Genomic DNA, 16787 nt, shown 5'->3' with positions numbered 1-16787 from the left:
ATTGCAGAAACCTGATTATCAACCCCTGGTTTGGTTCCTATCCTCAGGCCATGACTCCAGAGTAAAGCAGGTCTACCAGGCCATAGAGTGGACATACAGCGCTTCCTTTAGGGGATGTGAGGAGCACCAGCACCACAACAACCAGCGCTGCACCAGAGAGCCCTCCACCAATAGAGACACAGACTACATGGACCCTGGCTATATCACTGAGATCCAGCAGCCGCCCCAGTACTGCATGCAAATGGCAGAGAGGGTGGATGCCAGAGGGGGAACCAGTGGTCCAACACATCCCCAACCCTACCTCTGTGTCCCCAGGCCCAAACCCCAGGACTCCCCCCGCAGTGCCAAGGTCTCCTTCACCTTCGGGGATCCTCTGTTAGACAGTGTGGACCCCCAGAACCTGGGCTACCAGAGGCTGATGGAGGAAGGCCCAGAGGTTCTACACGACCCCATGTATGAGCGACTAGATGAGGATTACAACAGCAGGGATCTCATGGGGATGGCCGGGGAGGGATATCCGTACGCTGACAAAATCTTCGGCAACACCGAGTGCAGTGAGGAGCCGCTGCTGCACGACATCTGCTATGCGGATACCACAGACGCGGACGAGGACGAGGAGGACATCAGCTGCGAGGAGGACATGGGACTGATGGGGGATCTGGACAAGGCTAGGTTCCTCACGCTCTCTGGGTCCAGCGATGACATCATCGACCTGACCTCCCTGCCCCCGCCATGGGAGGGTAAGGACGAGAAAGACAACGAAGATGTGTTGCTTCACTCCCTCAACCTGGCCATCGCAGCCCCGCCCCCAGGCTTCAGGGACCGCTCTGATGAGGACGAGCAGCACGTGGGGGGCCGGGTGCCTGTCAAGAAGAGCCAGGGGACCCGTGATAATATCCCAGTGTCCATCATAGACTCAGTCACCACACAGGTGGAGGAGGGCGTTGAGGGGGCCCTGGACGAAGCTGTTGTGTCCACATTACAGGCCCTGGAAGCCCTGGCAGCTTCTGAGGAGCAGAGCCCAAAACCACAGTCAGAAAATAGCACAGGTTCTTCTTCTTACAAAACTGTAACGTTTATTCATTAACACCACGAAAATTAACCAGACATGAACATTTTTCATTTGTTGTTGTAGATTTTTCAATAAAAAAAACCCATTTTGTTCTGTGTTTCCATTTTGTGTGTGCAATGTGTCATTCATTTTGAACGTAAAACATTTGCTGTGTGACACTCATTTTGTCTCCAGAGCTTTTTTTGTGTATCATTTTGTTTGTTTTTATAATTTATGAAACGGTGCACAAATGCATTTCAACTCATAGCTTTCATTCTTTTTGTACCAATGAAATGTGTACCATTTTATAATATCTCTCAGGTGCCTCAGGTGAAGTTGTTAATAAAATGTCTGTCTCTCTGGCACACAGGTATAGAAATATCAAGGGCATTTAGCCCCGAGTCCTCGTCAGACTCTGGCAACGAGACTAACTCCTCTGAGATGACAGAGAGCTCAGAGCTGGTCGCTGCCCAGAAACTGTCTGAAACCCACCTGAGACTGTATGTGGCCACCACTGAGGGCTACCACACTCTGACTGAGGAGAAAATAGAGTTGCCTGTAACACAGTATGAGGACGGGAAGGCCCTGGCCATACAGCACGACCCTCAGGAGACCCAGGGGGAGGAGGAGGAGGAGAAGAAGAAAGAGGAAGGGGCCAAGTCCTCGGGTGTGTCATCCACCCAGATCCTATACTCAGAAAGGGGAGAGATGGAGCCAGAGACCAAGGAGACCAAGTACCCCACCGACTACTTTAGCAAACTGCACATGGGCTCTTTGATGTGCAAGCAGCCAGGAAAGCACAGTGACCCTGAGGGCAGGATTCAGGGAGATACCAGTGACTCAAGAGAAAAGCAAAACAGCAAAGTCCACTCAAATAGAGGGGAGCCACCCAAATATAATGCTATTGTAAGGGAATCTCCGTACATGAACCAATTCGAGTTGGGACGAACGCCATATCCGTATCGAGAGAAGCCGCCAAGATATCACCGGCCGCCTGAAAACAAAGTGGTCAACAATCTTTCCCCAGACTGTGTGAATGACTCACAAGCCTCCCTCTCTGGCAGGGTAACAATTAAGGGAGACAAGCAGGACTGGGATGAAAGGAGCCAGTGGTTAGATGCTGATTCACACTCCCATGCCAAAGACCCCCACAGTACCCAGGAAGCCAATTTACCCAGCAGCGACCGGCAGCAGCAGCAGTCGAGGATCCCCTCAGCTGAGCAGGATGTGACGCGGCTATATGAGTACCACCTTAGTAAGCACATGCCATCGTTACAGAGCAGCGAGGGTGTCCACTCCCTCCAGAGCTCACAGTGTTCCTCCATAGACGCTTCCTGCAGTACAGGAAGCAGCAGATGTGTGACGCCCAGGGACTCCCCCCTCTGCGCTGGAGAAAACATGCATCTACTTTCGGAGTGTTCCCTCAAGGGAATGGGCCATATGAATTGGGAGGAGAAGGCGTATGGCACCCAAGGCCAGGCCACACAGCAAGGCAAGGCTAGACATCAGACCATGGACCCCACCCTGCTGAGGAAGATCCACGCAGCCACCAGTGCCGAGCCTGGGTTCGGTACCGTACGAGGAGATGACTGCCACCGGATGCCCAAGATCAAAGAAACCACAGGTACAACTAAATAAGTGTATTTATACAATAATACAGTGCATGAATGTGTAGCACAGGAGGCTGCTGAGGGGAGGATGGCTCATAATAATGGCCGGAAAGGAGCGAATGGAATGGCATCAAAACACATGGAAACCAATGTGTTTGATATATTTGATACCATTCCACTGATTCCGTTCCAGTCATTAACATGAGCCCGTCCTCCCCAATTAAGGTGCCACCAACCTCCTGTGATGTGTAGAGGATTGTTGTAATAATATTCCTGTGCGTGAGGCCTTCTCAGTCCATTATACAACACTTGCTGCAGGGAGAGTTGGTCAAAGTGCTGAAATGCAGCGTTGTTCTATTTTACACCATTCTCTAGAAATCAAGCCACGCTGTGAAAGCATAATTAGAGAAAAAATCTTTCTAAAAAAGTCCTCTGATGAAAACAGGAAAGGGTGATGAGAGATCAAAGCAATGCACCATGTTGTCAGGGAGATGCTTAACAATTCTCTTTGTATTTCTGCTCCCCCTAGTGTAGCTTGTACACAGCTGGAGATGGCTGGTGGGAAAGACTCCTCCTCAGCTCTCTCTGAGGTAAACGCCGCCGCCACCACCACCAACTCACTACCATCATTTACCAGTAGCAGCAGCATGTCCAGAGTCCAGTGTTCCCAGTGTGCCAAAGCAGCAGGGGTGCCACAGCCCTGAGTCCTTCCCACACTGCACCCAGGCATTCCTCTCAAGCGTACACCCATGTGAACGTATCACAAGCAGCCTCAGGAGTCGGATGTTGAGGAGTAGCTGGAACAGCATCACACCCTGGATCTGGGTGCCTCGAAGCGCTGCTGGAAAAAACAAAAGCCACTCTGAACGGGAGGAGCGCCCAGAGACTCCAGTCACCCGATGACCCCACCAAGCCACAGAGGGGAGATTAGCTTTTTCCAAGACACTTTCCAAGAGCTTGTCTCAGGGCTCAGTATGGTCTGTTAGATCAGTTAGCTCTCAGTCCTCTGGCAGGAGGCTTTTCAGAGGCGCCTCCATCTTGCTGCCAGCATCACTGGATGCCAAGCAGCTCCGAGCCATGCCACTACCCAGACTGCACCCCAGGAGGTGGTGGATGAGCCTGGAGGAGGTGCCACGGGCCCTTCACTCAATGCTTCCCCAAGAGGAAGACCAACATGGTTGGGGACGATGTAGATGAAGGTGGAGAAAACCCCATCCCATAGCCGTTCTCTGGAGGTCAAAGAACCCAATCACTCCCTAGCAACCTCAGTGTTGAGGTAGAGAACACAATCTCTCTATACACCTCTGGAGCTGAACCCTCCACTGTGGCTGAACAGCTCAACATGGCCAGTGTTGTGACTGTGAGTGATATGAGTCTGGGAACAATGCTGGCCCATGTGAACTCACTGAAGGGAAGACTTACAGCCTCCCAAAGGGGGTCCAAGACACACAGAGAGATTCCCTTTAGATAATGGCCCTGGTGCGCTCCAGTGTAGGTCAGGGGGGGGCCAGAGAGAGGTCCAGAGGTCAGAGGTCAGGTAGCCCGACCTGTGGAGATTCAGCCAGCTGCTCTCCATGAAGGCCCTAGAGCGAGGCAGCGCCTGTAGTCACATGGCCCTGGTGCACCCTGCTCACCCTGACTCAGTTTCCACATGCTCTGCTGCTTAACAAAGGCCTGCATGTCACTGGTGGAGGGCTTTAGCCATGAGAGCCGGCAGCGCGAGCTGGTCGCCAAGGTGGATGAGCTGGTCGCCAAGGTCGACAAGCTGGTCGCCAAGGTGGACGAGCTGGTTCGCCAAGGTGGACGAGCTGGTTCGCCAAGGTGGACGAGCTGGTCGCCAAGGTGGACAAGCTGATAGCCAAGGTGGACGAGCTGGTCACTAAGGTGGACGAGCTGGTAGCCAAGGTGGACGAGCTGGTAGCCAAGGTGGACGAGCTGGTAGCCAAGGTGATGAGCTGGAGGTGATGAGCTGGTAGCCAAGGTGATGAGCTGGTAGCCAACGTGGACGAGCTGGTAGCCAAGGTGATGAACTGGTAGCCAAGGTGACGAGCTGGTAGCCAAGGTGATGAACTGGTAGCCAAGGTGATGAGCTGGTAGCCAAGGTGACAAGCTGGTAGCTAAGGTGACGAGCTGGTAACCAAGGTGATGAGCTGGAGGTGATGAGCTGGTAGCCAAGGTGACGAGCTGGTAGCCAAGGTGGATGAGCTGGTAGCTAAGGTGGACGAGCTGGTAACCAAGGTGGACGAGCTGGTAGCCAAGGTGACGAGCTGGTAGCCAAGGTGACGAGCTGGTAGCCAAGGTGGGCGAGCTGGTAGCCAAGGTGACGAGCTGGTAGCCCAGGTGATGAGCTGGTAGCCAAGGTGACGAGCTGGTAGCCAAGGTGACGAGCTGGTAGCCCAGGTGATGAGCTGGTAGCCAAGGTGACGAGCTGGTAGCCAAGGTGATGAGCTGGAGGTGATGAGCTGGTAGCCAAGGTGATGAGCTGGTAGCCAACGTGGACGAGCTGGTAGCCAAGGTGATGAACTGGTAGCCAAGGTGACGAGCTGGTAGCCAAGGTGATGAACTGGTAGCCAAGGTGATGAGCTGGTAGCCAAGGTGACAAGCTGGTAGCTAAGGTGACGAGCTGGTAACCAAGGTGATGAGCTGGAGGTGATGAGCTGGTAGCCAAGGTGACGAGCTGGTAGCCAAGGTGGATGAGCTGGTAGCTAAGGTGGACGAGCTGGTAACCAAGGTGGACGAGCTGGTAGCCAAGGTGACGAGCTGGTAGCCAAGGTGACGAGCTGGTAGCCAAGGTGGGCGAGCTGGTAGCCAAGGTGACGAGCTGGTAGCCCAGGTGATGAGCTGGTAGCCAAGGTGACGAGCTGGTAGCCAAGGTGACGAGGTCGTCATGAGTTATGTATGCTTGCAACTGCTGAAACGGCTTCGGGCAGTTCCCCCGATGACACATCACTCTACCACCATGTCTGCTATTGTCAATACACCGAGTTGCTCAATTACAACACTCCCTTACAAGTAAACAGAACAACACGGTTGTCTTTCTGATTAGTGATTTCAAAGCCATACATTAGAGACATGGGTTTATTCGACTCAAACCGATGTGAACTGCTGTGACATACCTTTGTCTTTTCTGAATCGTGATGACACTTTTAAAAGAGATTATATTCAGGCCTCTGACCAGAAAAGAATTCCCCTTAGGGTATATACACTGATATTACTTGATAAGTATACTTTTACAAATTGATAATGGGGCGTAATGTGTAGATAGACCTCTATTGGATCTGCATTATATTTGTATTCATTGTATTGAAATATTATTTTACACATGATACATATTATATGACAAAGAGCTCTAGACAAATCAATGTGGAAGAAAATAAATGATATTATGTGATTACAGTCCATTGTGACCTCAATCTTTTTCATTTGCTGAATCCACCGTAGTTTATGAATCTTTGCACATGATCACTGAGTACTTTCCTGTTATTTAGGTAGTCAGCACTGTAACATATTAAAGGTTTAAAACGCTGCAACCTGATTTTGGTCTCCTTTATTCTTCTGATAACAAATGGCACACAATGTAAAGGTCCCATTTCAATTTTCAATGATCAATTTCAAAATATTTCACAAATGTTGTTTTCTTGTTCTCTAAAGCCAAGCCCCTTTCTGCATGAGTGAAGGGAGCTTACTTCATCTTTCTCATAATTTATACCAAAAACTCTCCTGGACCATGTTTGGTTGAATAACAATGTTTAATTATTTACTGTTTGGAAGCTGGAGAGTGTGTCTGCATGGTGTATTCTAACCTTGCCAGGCACAGACAGCGCTGTTTTTCACTGCAGCCACTAGCTAATGTTCCAGTTGTCCCTGCATGCACACCCAACTGATGGAAAGTTTTGTGGTGTGTTTCTCTAAACCTAGGTTTGTTTCACTTTCATTTACAGAAAAAATGAACCTGAAACTGTGGTAACAATATAGAGAAATGTGTCAGCACATGTCTCCAGTAAACACGTTTCCTCCTTTTATACAGTGCCTATAGTCAAAGTCTACACACCCTTCGCAAAGTTTTCACATTTTACTACCTTAAAATTACATCTAAATGTGAAAGGAAATTTAATTGAAATTCTTCCAAATAAATACCAAATTGAAAACTAAGATGTCTTGATTGCATGTTTATTCACACCCCAGAGTTAACACTTGGTGAAAGCAGTTTGGGCAACAATTACAGCTGTGAATAATTTTTTATAAGATTTTATCAACTTTTCACAAATCTTAGGGCAACATACTGAATGCAGTCTCCGCTAACATGGGAACATTGCTTTAAAATTTAAATCACGCTGTAAAGCTGAACTTCTGCAATACGTATTGAAGAGAGACCTAAGGCACCTTTTCCTTTAACTTTTTACCTTGGCTTTGCTCCTTTCATATTTCCTTTGATCCTGACAAATTCCCCAGTCCCTGCCAGTGGCAAGCATACCCATAACATGATGCTGCCACCAAATACTTTGTGTTTTACAACATTTCATTCACCACATTACCAACCTGTATGACAATTTGAAAAGAAGGAAGCCCTAAATCCACATTCTGTTTGCAACAAGGCCCTTAAGTAATTATGCAAGACAACATGGCAAAGAAATGTAATTTTTTTGCCTAAATTAAAAACGTGAATACAATACATCACCAAGTGAAACCCTCTGTATTTGGTGGCAGCATCATGGTATGGGTATGCTTGTCACCGGCAGGGACTGGAGAGTTTGTCAGGATCAGGATTCCACCAGGTATCAACTCTGGGGTGTGAAGACATATGCAATCAAGACATCTTTGTTTGAATATAATTTTTCTTTCACTTTCAAAATGTGGAGTAGGTTGTGTAGATTGTTTGGGGGGGGAAATCCACTTTAATCCCTCTTTAGATTTAATATTAAGGCAGAACATTTTGAAGACCTCAATGCTATCAGAAATAAGACAAACTATATACATATTCCTATCAATAAATGTAAAAAATCAAGGATGAGCACATGCTTGAAAGAAGCTCCATTCACACACAATTAATCAGTACTGCTGCAAACTGCTTAAATTATAATATATATATATGTATATATATATATATATATATATATATATATATATATATATGTGTGTGTGTAAATTAAGCTATTGAATGTATAGTATTGGATTTATAAAACAAGAAAATGCTGATCAAGTGCTTCAATGAAGCCTGCACCAGAAATAGACAACATTGATTGATTTAACAATTTAGATTTTAGGAACTTGACCTTAGGCAACAGTTGTACTATATGCCTATTGATAGATAGGTGTCTAGCATCTGCCTAAAGGGAAGTGGAAACTATTAAAGACACTTTCACTCGCACATCTGTTGTCCTTCGTTCCATCAGCCTGTTGTTTTCATGTTTTCACATGAACATTTTATCGTTCTTAGTACTCCTTTTATTTTACAGTAAGAGAGAACTGAACCGTGAGAACTTATCCACACAAACATTGATCTGAACAATACTGTCTCACATGATGGTAAGAATACCTTTCATATGGTAATACATTTAATATGGTAATACATGTAATATGGTAATACATGTAATATGGTAATACATGTAATATGGTAATACATGTAATATGGTAATACATTTAATATGGTAATACATGTAATATGGTAATACATGTAATATGGTAATACATGTAATATGGTAATATGGTAATACATGTAATATGGTAATACATGTAATATGGTAATACATGTAATATGGTAATACATTTAATATGGTAATACATGTAATATGGTAATACATTTAATATGGTAATACATGTAATATGGTAATACATGTAATATGGTAATACATTTAATATGGTAATACATGTAATATGGTAATATGGTAATACATGTAATATGGTAATACATGTAATATGGTAATACATGTAATATGGTAATACATTTAATATGGTAATACATGTAATATGGTAATACATTTAATATGGTAATACATGTAATATGGTAATACATGTAATATGGTAATATGGTAATACATGTAATATGGTAATACATGTAATATGGTAATATGGTAATACATGTAATATGGTAATACATGTAATATGGTAATACATGTAATATGGTAATACATTTAATATGGTAATACATTTAATATGGTAATACATGTAATATGGTAATACATGTAATATGGTAATACATGTAATATGGTAATATGGTAATACATGTAATATGGTAATACATGTAATATGGTAATACATGTAATATGGTAATACATGTAATATGGTAATACATGTAATATGGTAATACATTTAATATGGTAATACATGTAATATGGTAATACATGTAATATGGTAATACATTTAATATGGTAATACATGTAATATGGTAATATGGTAATACATGTAATATGGTAATACATGTAATATGGTAATACATGTAATATGGTAATACATTTAATATGGTAATACATGTAATATGGTAATACATGTAATATGGTAATACATTTAATATGGTAATACATGTAATATGGTAATACATGTAATATGGTAATATGGTAATACATGTAATATGGTAATACATGTAATATGGTAATATGGTAATACATGTAATATGGTAATACATGTAATATGGTAATACATGTAATATGGTAATACATTTAATATGGTAATACATGTAATATGGTAATACATGTAATATGGTAATACATTTAATATGGTAATACATGTAATATGGTAATACATTTAATATGGTAATACATTTAATATGGTAATACATGTAATATGGTAATACATTTAATATGGTAATAGATTTAATATGATAATACCTTTGATATGGTAATAGATTTAATATGGTAATATATTTCATATGATAATACAGTTCATATAGGGTGCAGCATGCACATCCATTGTGCAAGGAGAAAAAAAAGATTGATGAAAATGAAGAAACTGGGGATTAACCTCTAAACTGTGGATTAACCTCTAAACTGGGGGTGAATCTCTAAACTGGGGATTAACCTCTAAACTGGGGATGAATCTCTAAACTGGGGATTAACCTCTAAACTGGGGGTGAATCTCTAAACTGGGGATTAACATCTAAACTGGGGATTAACCTCTAAACTGTGGATGAATCTCTAAACTGGGGATTAACCTCTAAACTGGGGGTGAATCTCTAAACTGGGGATTAACCTCTAAACTGGGGATTAACCTCTAAACTGGGGGTGAATCTCTAAACTGGGGATTAACCTCTAAACTGGGGATGAATCTCTAAACTGGGGATTAACCTCTAAACTGGGGGTGAATCTCTAAACTGGGGATTAACATCTAAACTGGGGATTAACCTCTAAACTGTGGATGAATCTCTAAACTGGGGATTAACCTCTAAACTGGGAATGAATCTCTAAACTGGGGATTAACCTCTAAACTTGGGATGAACCTCTAAACTGGGGATGAACCTCTAAACTGGGGATGAACCTCTAAACTTGGGATTAACCTCTAAACTGGGGATGAATCTCTAAACTGGGGATTAACCTCTAAACTGGGAATGAATCTCTAAACTTGGGATTAACCTCTAAACTGGGGATGAATCTCTAAACTGGGGATTAACATCTAAACTGGGGATTAACCTCTAAACTGGGGATGAATCTCTAAACTGGGGATTAACCTCTAAACTGGGAATGAATCTCTAAACTGGGGATGAACCTCTAAACTGGGGATGAACCTCTAAACTTGGGATTAACCTCTGTCTCTAACCTCTAAACTAACACGATGGTCGTACCATGGATCATTTAGTTATTTGATTTGGGATTTTAGGACCCCTTTAGATATACATTCAAGAACATACTGAATGTGGCCTTTGCTACTACAGAGACGCATTGAATCACACATCTAAAAATAAATAAGCAATGAAGTTTTTAAGAGTCTGTCCTATATCTGGGAGATACAAGAAAGCTCAGGACATATTTTTGTTTTTTGGACACATATTTAACCTCTTATTTTTGTTGGCACAAAACAACCTCCATACTTCCATTATTTTGCATGGGTTACCTTCAGACAGGCTGTAAAGCAAAACAGAAAACACTGAACGGTTTGGCCTTCCAACTATTATAACCACTCTATGGAAAGGATAGTGGTTATAGTCGTTTTGAAGGCCAAACTGTTCGTACACTACATACATTTTTCGTGAGAAGACTGAATTTCAGGACATCTCATGGTCTGACAAACATCGCTGTAGCTTGGACACCTTCCACCGCAGATGCAGAAGACCAACATAGGTAGATGTGGAGGATTGAGACAAAAATATCGGATTTCTCTGAAATTAAACTGACAGATTTTGATGGGGATTTGTTTTAATCATGTTACTTAGATTGATGCATGTGTGGGCCAATAGACTCTTAATTAACCATGATTGTAAAGGACTCAATAGAGGTGAATGAAAAAGGAAACCATATCACTGATCTTTAACAAGCTTACGTATCGGACTCACGGTCTTCGTCAAAAAACGCTCTGACGAAGGCCGTGTTCCTAACGGAAGCTTTAAAAGCTCTGACGAAGGCCGTGTTCCTAACGGAAGCTTTAAAAGCTCTGACGAAGGCCGTGTTCCTAACGGAAGCTTTAAAAGCTCTGACGAAGGCCGTGTTCCTAACGGAAGCTATAAAAGCCAGGACGAAGGCCGTGTTCCTAACGGAAGCTTTAAAAGATCAGACGAAGGCCGTGTTCCTAACGGAAGCTTTCAAAGATCAGACGAAGGCCGTGTCTCCGATACGTACGCTTATTAAAGATCAGTGATACTTTCAAGAGCAGTGTGCGGTTTCCTTATTCCTTCATCTTGTTCAACTGTTACCATGCACCTGCAAAAAAATACTGCTCAGATGTGCGAGTGCCTTTTGAATTTTGACTCAATAGAGGTAAAAGGACATTTTTATATATTGTTTAAGTTATGTCTATGCAGAACAACATAGTAAAGATCAATAGAATCAGAATAAGAAATAGTAGAAAATAAAACATGCTATCACAACCTTTTCATAAATTAACCAACATCTGCAGTAGTTTAGTTGAGCTGAGCCACTGGTTTCTATATTTGTATATTTTATTGAGCAGTTAATTTACTAAATTATTTTAAGACTCTCTTGTGTCCTATGGTTTATGAGAGGCGACATGCAAATAAGACTCGTTATCATTACCCCTCTAGGAATAACACTGTCCTGTTCCCCCAGAGGTCAGATTGTGTTATCATTATCCCTCTAGAAATAACATTGTCCTGTTCCCCCAGAGGTCAGAGTGTGTTATCATTATCCCTCTAGGAATAACACTGTCCTGTTCCCCCAGAGGTCAGAGTGTGTTATCATTATCCCTCTAGGAATAACACTGTCCTGTTCCCCCAGAGGTCAGAGTGTGTTATCATTACCCCTCTAGGAATAACCCTGTCCTGTTCCCCCAGAGGTCAGATTGTGTTATCATTATCCCTCTAGAAATAACACTGTCCTGTTCCCCCAGAGGTCAGAGTGTGTTATCATTACCCCTCTAGGAATAACACTGTCCTGTTCCCCCAGAGGTCAGAGTGTGTTATCATTACCCCTCTAGGAATAACACTGTCCTGTTCCCCCAGAGGTCAGAGTGTGTTATCATTATCCCTCTAGAAATAACACTGACCTGTTCCCCCAGAGGTCAGATTGTGTTATCATTACCCCTCTACTAATAACACCGTCCTGTTCCCCCAGAGGTCAGAGTGTGTTATCATTATCCCTCTAGAAATAACACTGTCCTGTTCCCCCAGAGGTCAGAGTGTGTTATCATTATCCCTCTAGAAATAACCCTGTCCTGTTCCCCCAGAGGTCAGATTGTGTTATCATTATCCCTCTAGAAATAACACTGTCCTGTTCCCCCAGAGGTCAGAGTGTGTTATCATTATCCCTCTAGAAATAACACTGACCTGTTCCCCCAGAGGTCAGATTGTGTTATCATTACCCCTCTAGGAATAACCCTGTCCTGTTCCCCCAGAGGTCAGAGTGTGTTATCATTATCCCTCTACTAATAACACCGTCCTGTTCCCCCAGAGGTCAGAATGTGCATCTTTCCACATGTGTGGGGTGATACTGCTGGGCCTGTGGTGCTCCTCTTTGCTGGAAGCTGGAAGCTGGTACCCCAAAACCCTACCCTGTGACGTCACCCTGGCCAGCAACAACACCATGGTCAACGTAGATTGCACTGAGAGAGGACTTCTAGAGGTCCCAAAGGACATCCCCAGAAACACCACCAACCTGACCCTCACCATCAACCACATCCCTCACATTAACTCAACGTCCTTCCAGGGCCTGGAGAACCTCACCGAGATCGACATGCGCTGTAACTGCGTGCCCATCAAGATCGGCCCCAAGGACCGCATGTGCACAGAGAGTGTGACTATCAAGACGAACACCTTCAAAGACCTGAGGAATCTGAAGGCTCTGTATTTGGATGGGAATCAGCTTTCCACCATCCCAAAGGGTCTCCCTCCGAACCTCATTCTGCTCAGTCTAGAGGTGAATAAAATATATACCATTCTGAAAACGAACCTCTCTGACATCACTAACGTACAGATTCTTTACCTGGGTCAAAATTGTTACTATCGTAACCCATGTAATGTTTCCTATCAAATTGAGGAGGGAGCGTTTTTACAGCTTGGTAACATGACTCTCCTATCCCTCAAGTCAAATAACTTATCCTACATTCCCCCAAGATTACCGACAAGTCTCAGAGAGTTGTATCTCTATAATAACAAGATTGAAATGGTTACTGACAAAGATTTTCATAACTTAACCCAATTGGAGATACTTGACCTGAGCGGAAACTGCCCACGCTGTTACAATGCACCGTTTCCTTGTATTCCGTGTCCTAACAATTCACTTCAGATAGACAAAAACACCTTTAAAACGTTGACCAAACTGAGGATACTACGCCTGCATAGTAACTCCCTGACGTATGTGCTTAGAGAGTGGTTTCAGAACTGTAAAGAGCTGCGAGTACTTGATCTCTCAACCAACTTTTTAGCTCGAGAGATAGCATTTACTTACTTCCCACGAGCTCTACCCAACCTGGAAGAACTGGACCTGTCTTTTAACTACGAGCTGCAGAGGTATCCAGCTACACTGCACCTTAGTTCCTCATTTTCCTCCCTGAAATCCTTGAAAGTACTCCGCATCAGGGCCTTCGTCTTCCAGCAACTCACCCTCGAAGACATCAGCCCACTGATTCATCTAAAGAACCTGGAGGTCATTGACTTGGGCACCAACTTCATCAAAATAACCAACCTCAGCATTCTAATGGAACTGAAAAGCTTCAAAATAATAAATTTATCTGACAACAAAATATCATCCCCCTCTGAAAGTGGTCAGTCTGTTGCCTTTTCAGGAGGAGAAGCCATACATGGCTCCCCAATGTCAGATTCTGGACATAACAGCAATGGAGAAGTGAGAGAGATTCATTATTTTAGATACGATGAGTACGCTCGCAGCTGCAAATACAAGGACAAGGAGGATGGGACGCTGAATTCATTCGTCAAAACCCAGTGCAGCCAGTTTGGAAAAACCCTGGATATCAGCAGGAATAATATATTTTTCCTTCACTCCAGATTCTTGAACCTTGCTGACCTTAGATGCCTAAATCTCTCTGGAAATGCAATGAGCCAAAGTCTAAATGGTTCTGAGTTTACTTTCCTCACTAACTTACAGTATCTTGACTTCTCATTTAATCGTCTGGACCTTCTCTATTCCTCAGCGTTTCAGGAACTGAGAAGTTTAGTTATCTTAGACATAAGCAATAACAACCATTACTTTGAATCAGAGGGTTTGACCCACATGCTTAATTTCACAAAAAATCTGACCAATCTGAAGATATTACTAATGAACTATAACAAGATTTCTACATCCACCAACACAGAGCTGGAAAGTCTCTCTCTGGAGAAGTTAGAGTTCAAAGGTAACCGTTTAGATATGCTTTGGAGAGATGGTGATACAAGATACATCGACTACTTCAAAAAACTGCTAAATCTGAGGGTCCTAGACATCTCTCACAACAACCTCAACTTCATCCCTCAGCAAGTCTTCCAAGGCCTGCCAGACAAACTCACTAATCTCTACATCAACAACAACAGATTGAAGATATTTAGTTGGGAGAAGCTGATTATTCTTCAGTACTTAGAGGTCTTAGATCTCAGTAGTAATAGCATATCAACAGTTCCCCCAGAGCTCTCCAACTGCACCAAATCTCTCAAGACTCTCCTCTTACGCAAAAATCAAATATCCAAACTCTCTACGTATTTCCTCAAGGACGCCTTTAGTTTGAAGAATCTGGATCTCAGCTTCAATAACATTCAAAACATTGAGCAGACCAGCATCCCTGATGATGTTGTCGATCAAATGGACACGTTAGTCCTGAACAACAACAAGTTCATGTGCAACTGTAACGCCCTCATGTTTGTGATGTGGCTGAACCGCACCATGGTGAACATCCCCAGACTGGCCACCGCTGTGACCTGTGCTGCTCCAGGAGCCCAGAGGGGTCATCCGGTCATCTCCCTGGACCTAGAACTGCAGGCCTGCCAGCATAACTACCTATCCATCATCCTTTACATCCTACTCACATCCCTGGTGCTCAGCTTCATCGCCCTCTCCATCTCCAGCCACCTCTTCCTCTGGGACGTGTGGTACCTCTACCACTTCCTCCAGGCCAAGTTCAAAGGCTACAGACGCCTGTCCTCGCCGAGCACTGCCTACGACGCCTTCGTGGTATTCGACAAGAAGGACCCGGAGGTATCTGAGTGGGTGCTGAAGGAGCTGCTTGTTCAGCTGGAGAACCAAGGGGACCACCCCTTACAGCTGTGTCTGGAGGAACGAGACTGGATCCCTGGCTGCCCCCTGATCGACAACCTGTCCCAGAGCATTCACCAGAGCAAGAGGACCGTGTTCATACTGACGAACAAGTACATCAAGAGCGGGGACTTCAAGACCGCATTCTACATGGCCCATCAGCGACTTATGGATGAGAGAGATGATGTGATTGTCTTGATTTTCCTGGAAAAAGTCCCCAGTCACTCAAAATACCTGAGACTCAGGAAGAGGTTGTATAGGCGGTCAGTGATGGAGTGGCCAACAAATCCTCAAGCGCAGCAATACTTTTGGTTTAGCCTAAGGAGTGTACTGGTAACAGACAGTCAAAAACAATACAGTAATCTCTTCAAGGAGACTCTTTGAAAAAGGACAAACACAATGATTTTTCGCCATTTGTTAAGAATGCTTAGCATTGTCCTTTTTTTGTGATTGTGTAATGATTGTGTAATCATTGGGTAATGCCATTAATGACAAAAAGAGGGAAGCAAACCAATGGAGAACTTCCTCAATTAATCTATGAAGATTCTGTTTGATTTAGCTCAGATGGCGGGATGGGAATCTGTGGCTATGATGCCAGACAGTCAGAGACACTCAAAAACAATACAGTAATCTCTTCAAGAAGATTCTTTGAAATGTTACACTTAGAATACACCTTACCCACTGGGCACACACTGGTTGAATCAACGTTGTTTCCACGTCATTTCATTGAAATGACATGGAAACAAGATGGAATGGACGTTGAATTGACATCAGTGCCCAGTGTGTAGTGTTGATCTTTGAATGTGGTGATTGTTGTAAATTGTAAATTGTTGTTAAACGCTCTGATCACCTGTGATAATTAGCTATCTAGCACGCTCTAATCACCTGTGATAATTAGCTATCTAGCATGCTCTGATCACCTGTGACAATTATCTTAAAGATGGGTTTTAAGGTGTACCGTAAATGTAATGTATCTGGTTTTAAGGTTTACAGTAAATGTAATGTATCTGGTGAGAATGTTTAGATATGAATTTTCATCTCTAATACTGACTGATTATGTTTGCTGTACTGCAATGCTTATAAATATACTGTCTCAATCTCCTATCCTGCTGCAGAGAGTAAGGTAACAATACATTAATAAAATAATGATTCACAAAATGTTTAACTAATTCTGCCTTTAATCTCTTTATGCATGCCATATGAAAGTATTACAATTAATTAATTACAGAAAGTGGGAAGAAAATCAGAGGAGAACTTCCCTAATAACATGCCCCAACACTGACT

The 16787-nt window shown here is 43.4% G+C and overlaps 2 protein-coding genes across 3 annotated transcripts in view; both read left to right on the top strand.

Annotated features, from left to right (window-relative positions):
* Nucleotides 1-6191, top strand: part of LOC110520616 (FERM and PDZ domain-containing protein 4) — a 70339-nt gene extending 64148 nt beyond the window's left edge. The window contains exons 15-18 of one of the 2 annotated variants that reach the window (XR_005051385.1): nt 48-1049; nt 1422-2675; nt 3191-5041; nt 5535-6191. Coding sequence is in view for 1 of the 2 variants with exons in the window: in XM_036975241.1 (XP_036831136.1) it covers nt 48-1049; nt 1422-2675; nt 3191-3195 (2261 nt within the window). In the remaining variant the exon portion in view is untranslated. Of the gene's footprint in view, nt 1-47; nt 1050-1421; nt 2676-3190 lie in introns of both variants that reach the window. The other variant, XM_036975241.1, reaches the window with a different exon arrangement.
* Nucleotides 6192-8035: 1844 nt separating this feature from the next.
* Nucleotides 8036-16631, top strand: tlr7 (toll-like receptor 7). The gene is made up of 2 exons (XM_021598013.2): nt 8036-8187; nt 12714-16631. The coding sequence occupies exons 1-2, from the start codon at nt 8182-8184 to the stop codon at nt 15885-15887; spliced, it is 3180 nt and encodes a 1059-aa protein (XP_021453688.2). The 5' UTR covers nt 8036-8181; the 3' UTR covers nt 15888-16631.
* The last annotated feature ends 156 nt before the right edge of the window (nt 16632-16787 follow it).

Source organism: Oncorhynchus mykiss, chromosome 3, assembly GCF_013265735.2.
Source record: "Oncorhynchus mykiss isolate Arlee chromosome 3, USDA_OmykA_1.1, whole genome shotgun sequence".
NCBI lineage: Eukaryota > Metazoa > Chordata > Actinopteri > Salmoniformes > Salmonidae > Oncorhynchus > Oncorhynchus mykiss.
Note: the sequence above shows the minus strand (reverse complement) of the source record. Positions and strands in the feature narration are given on the sequence as shown.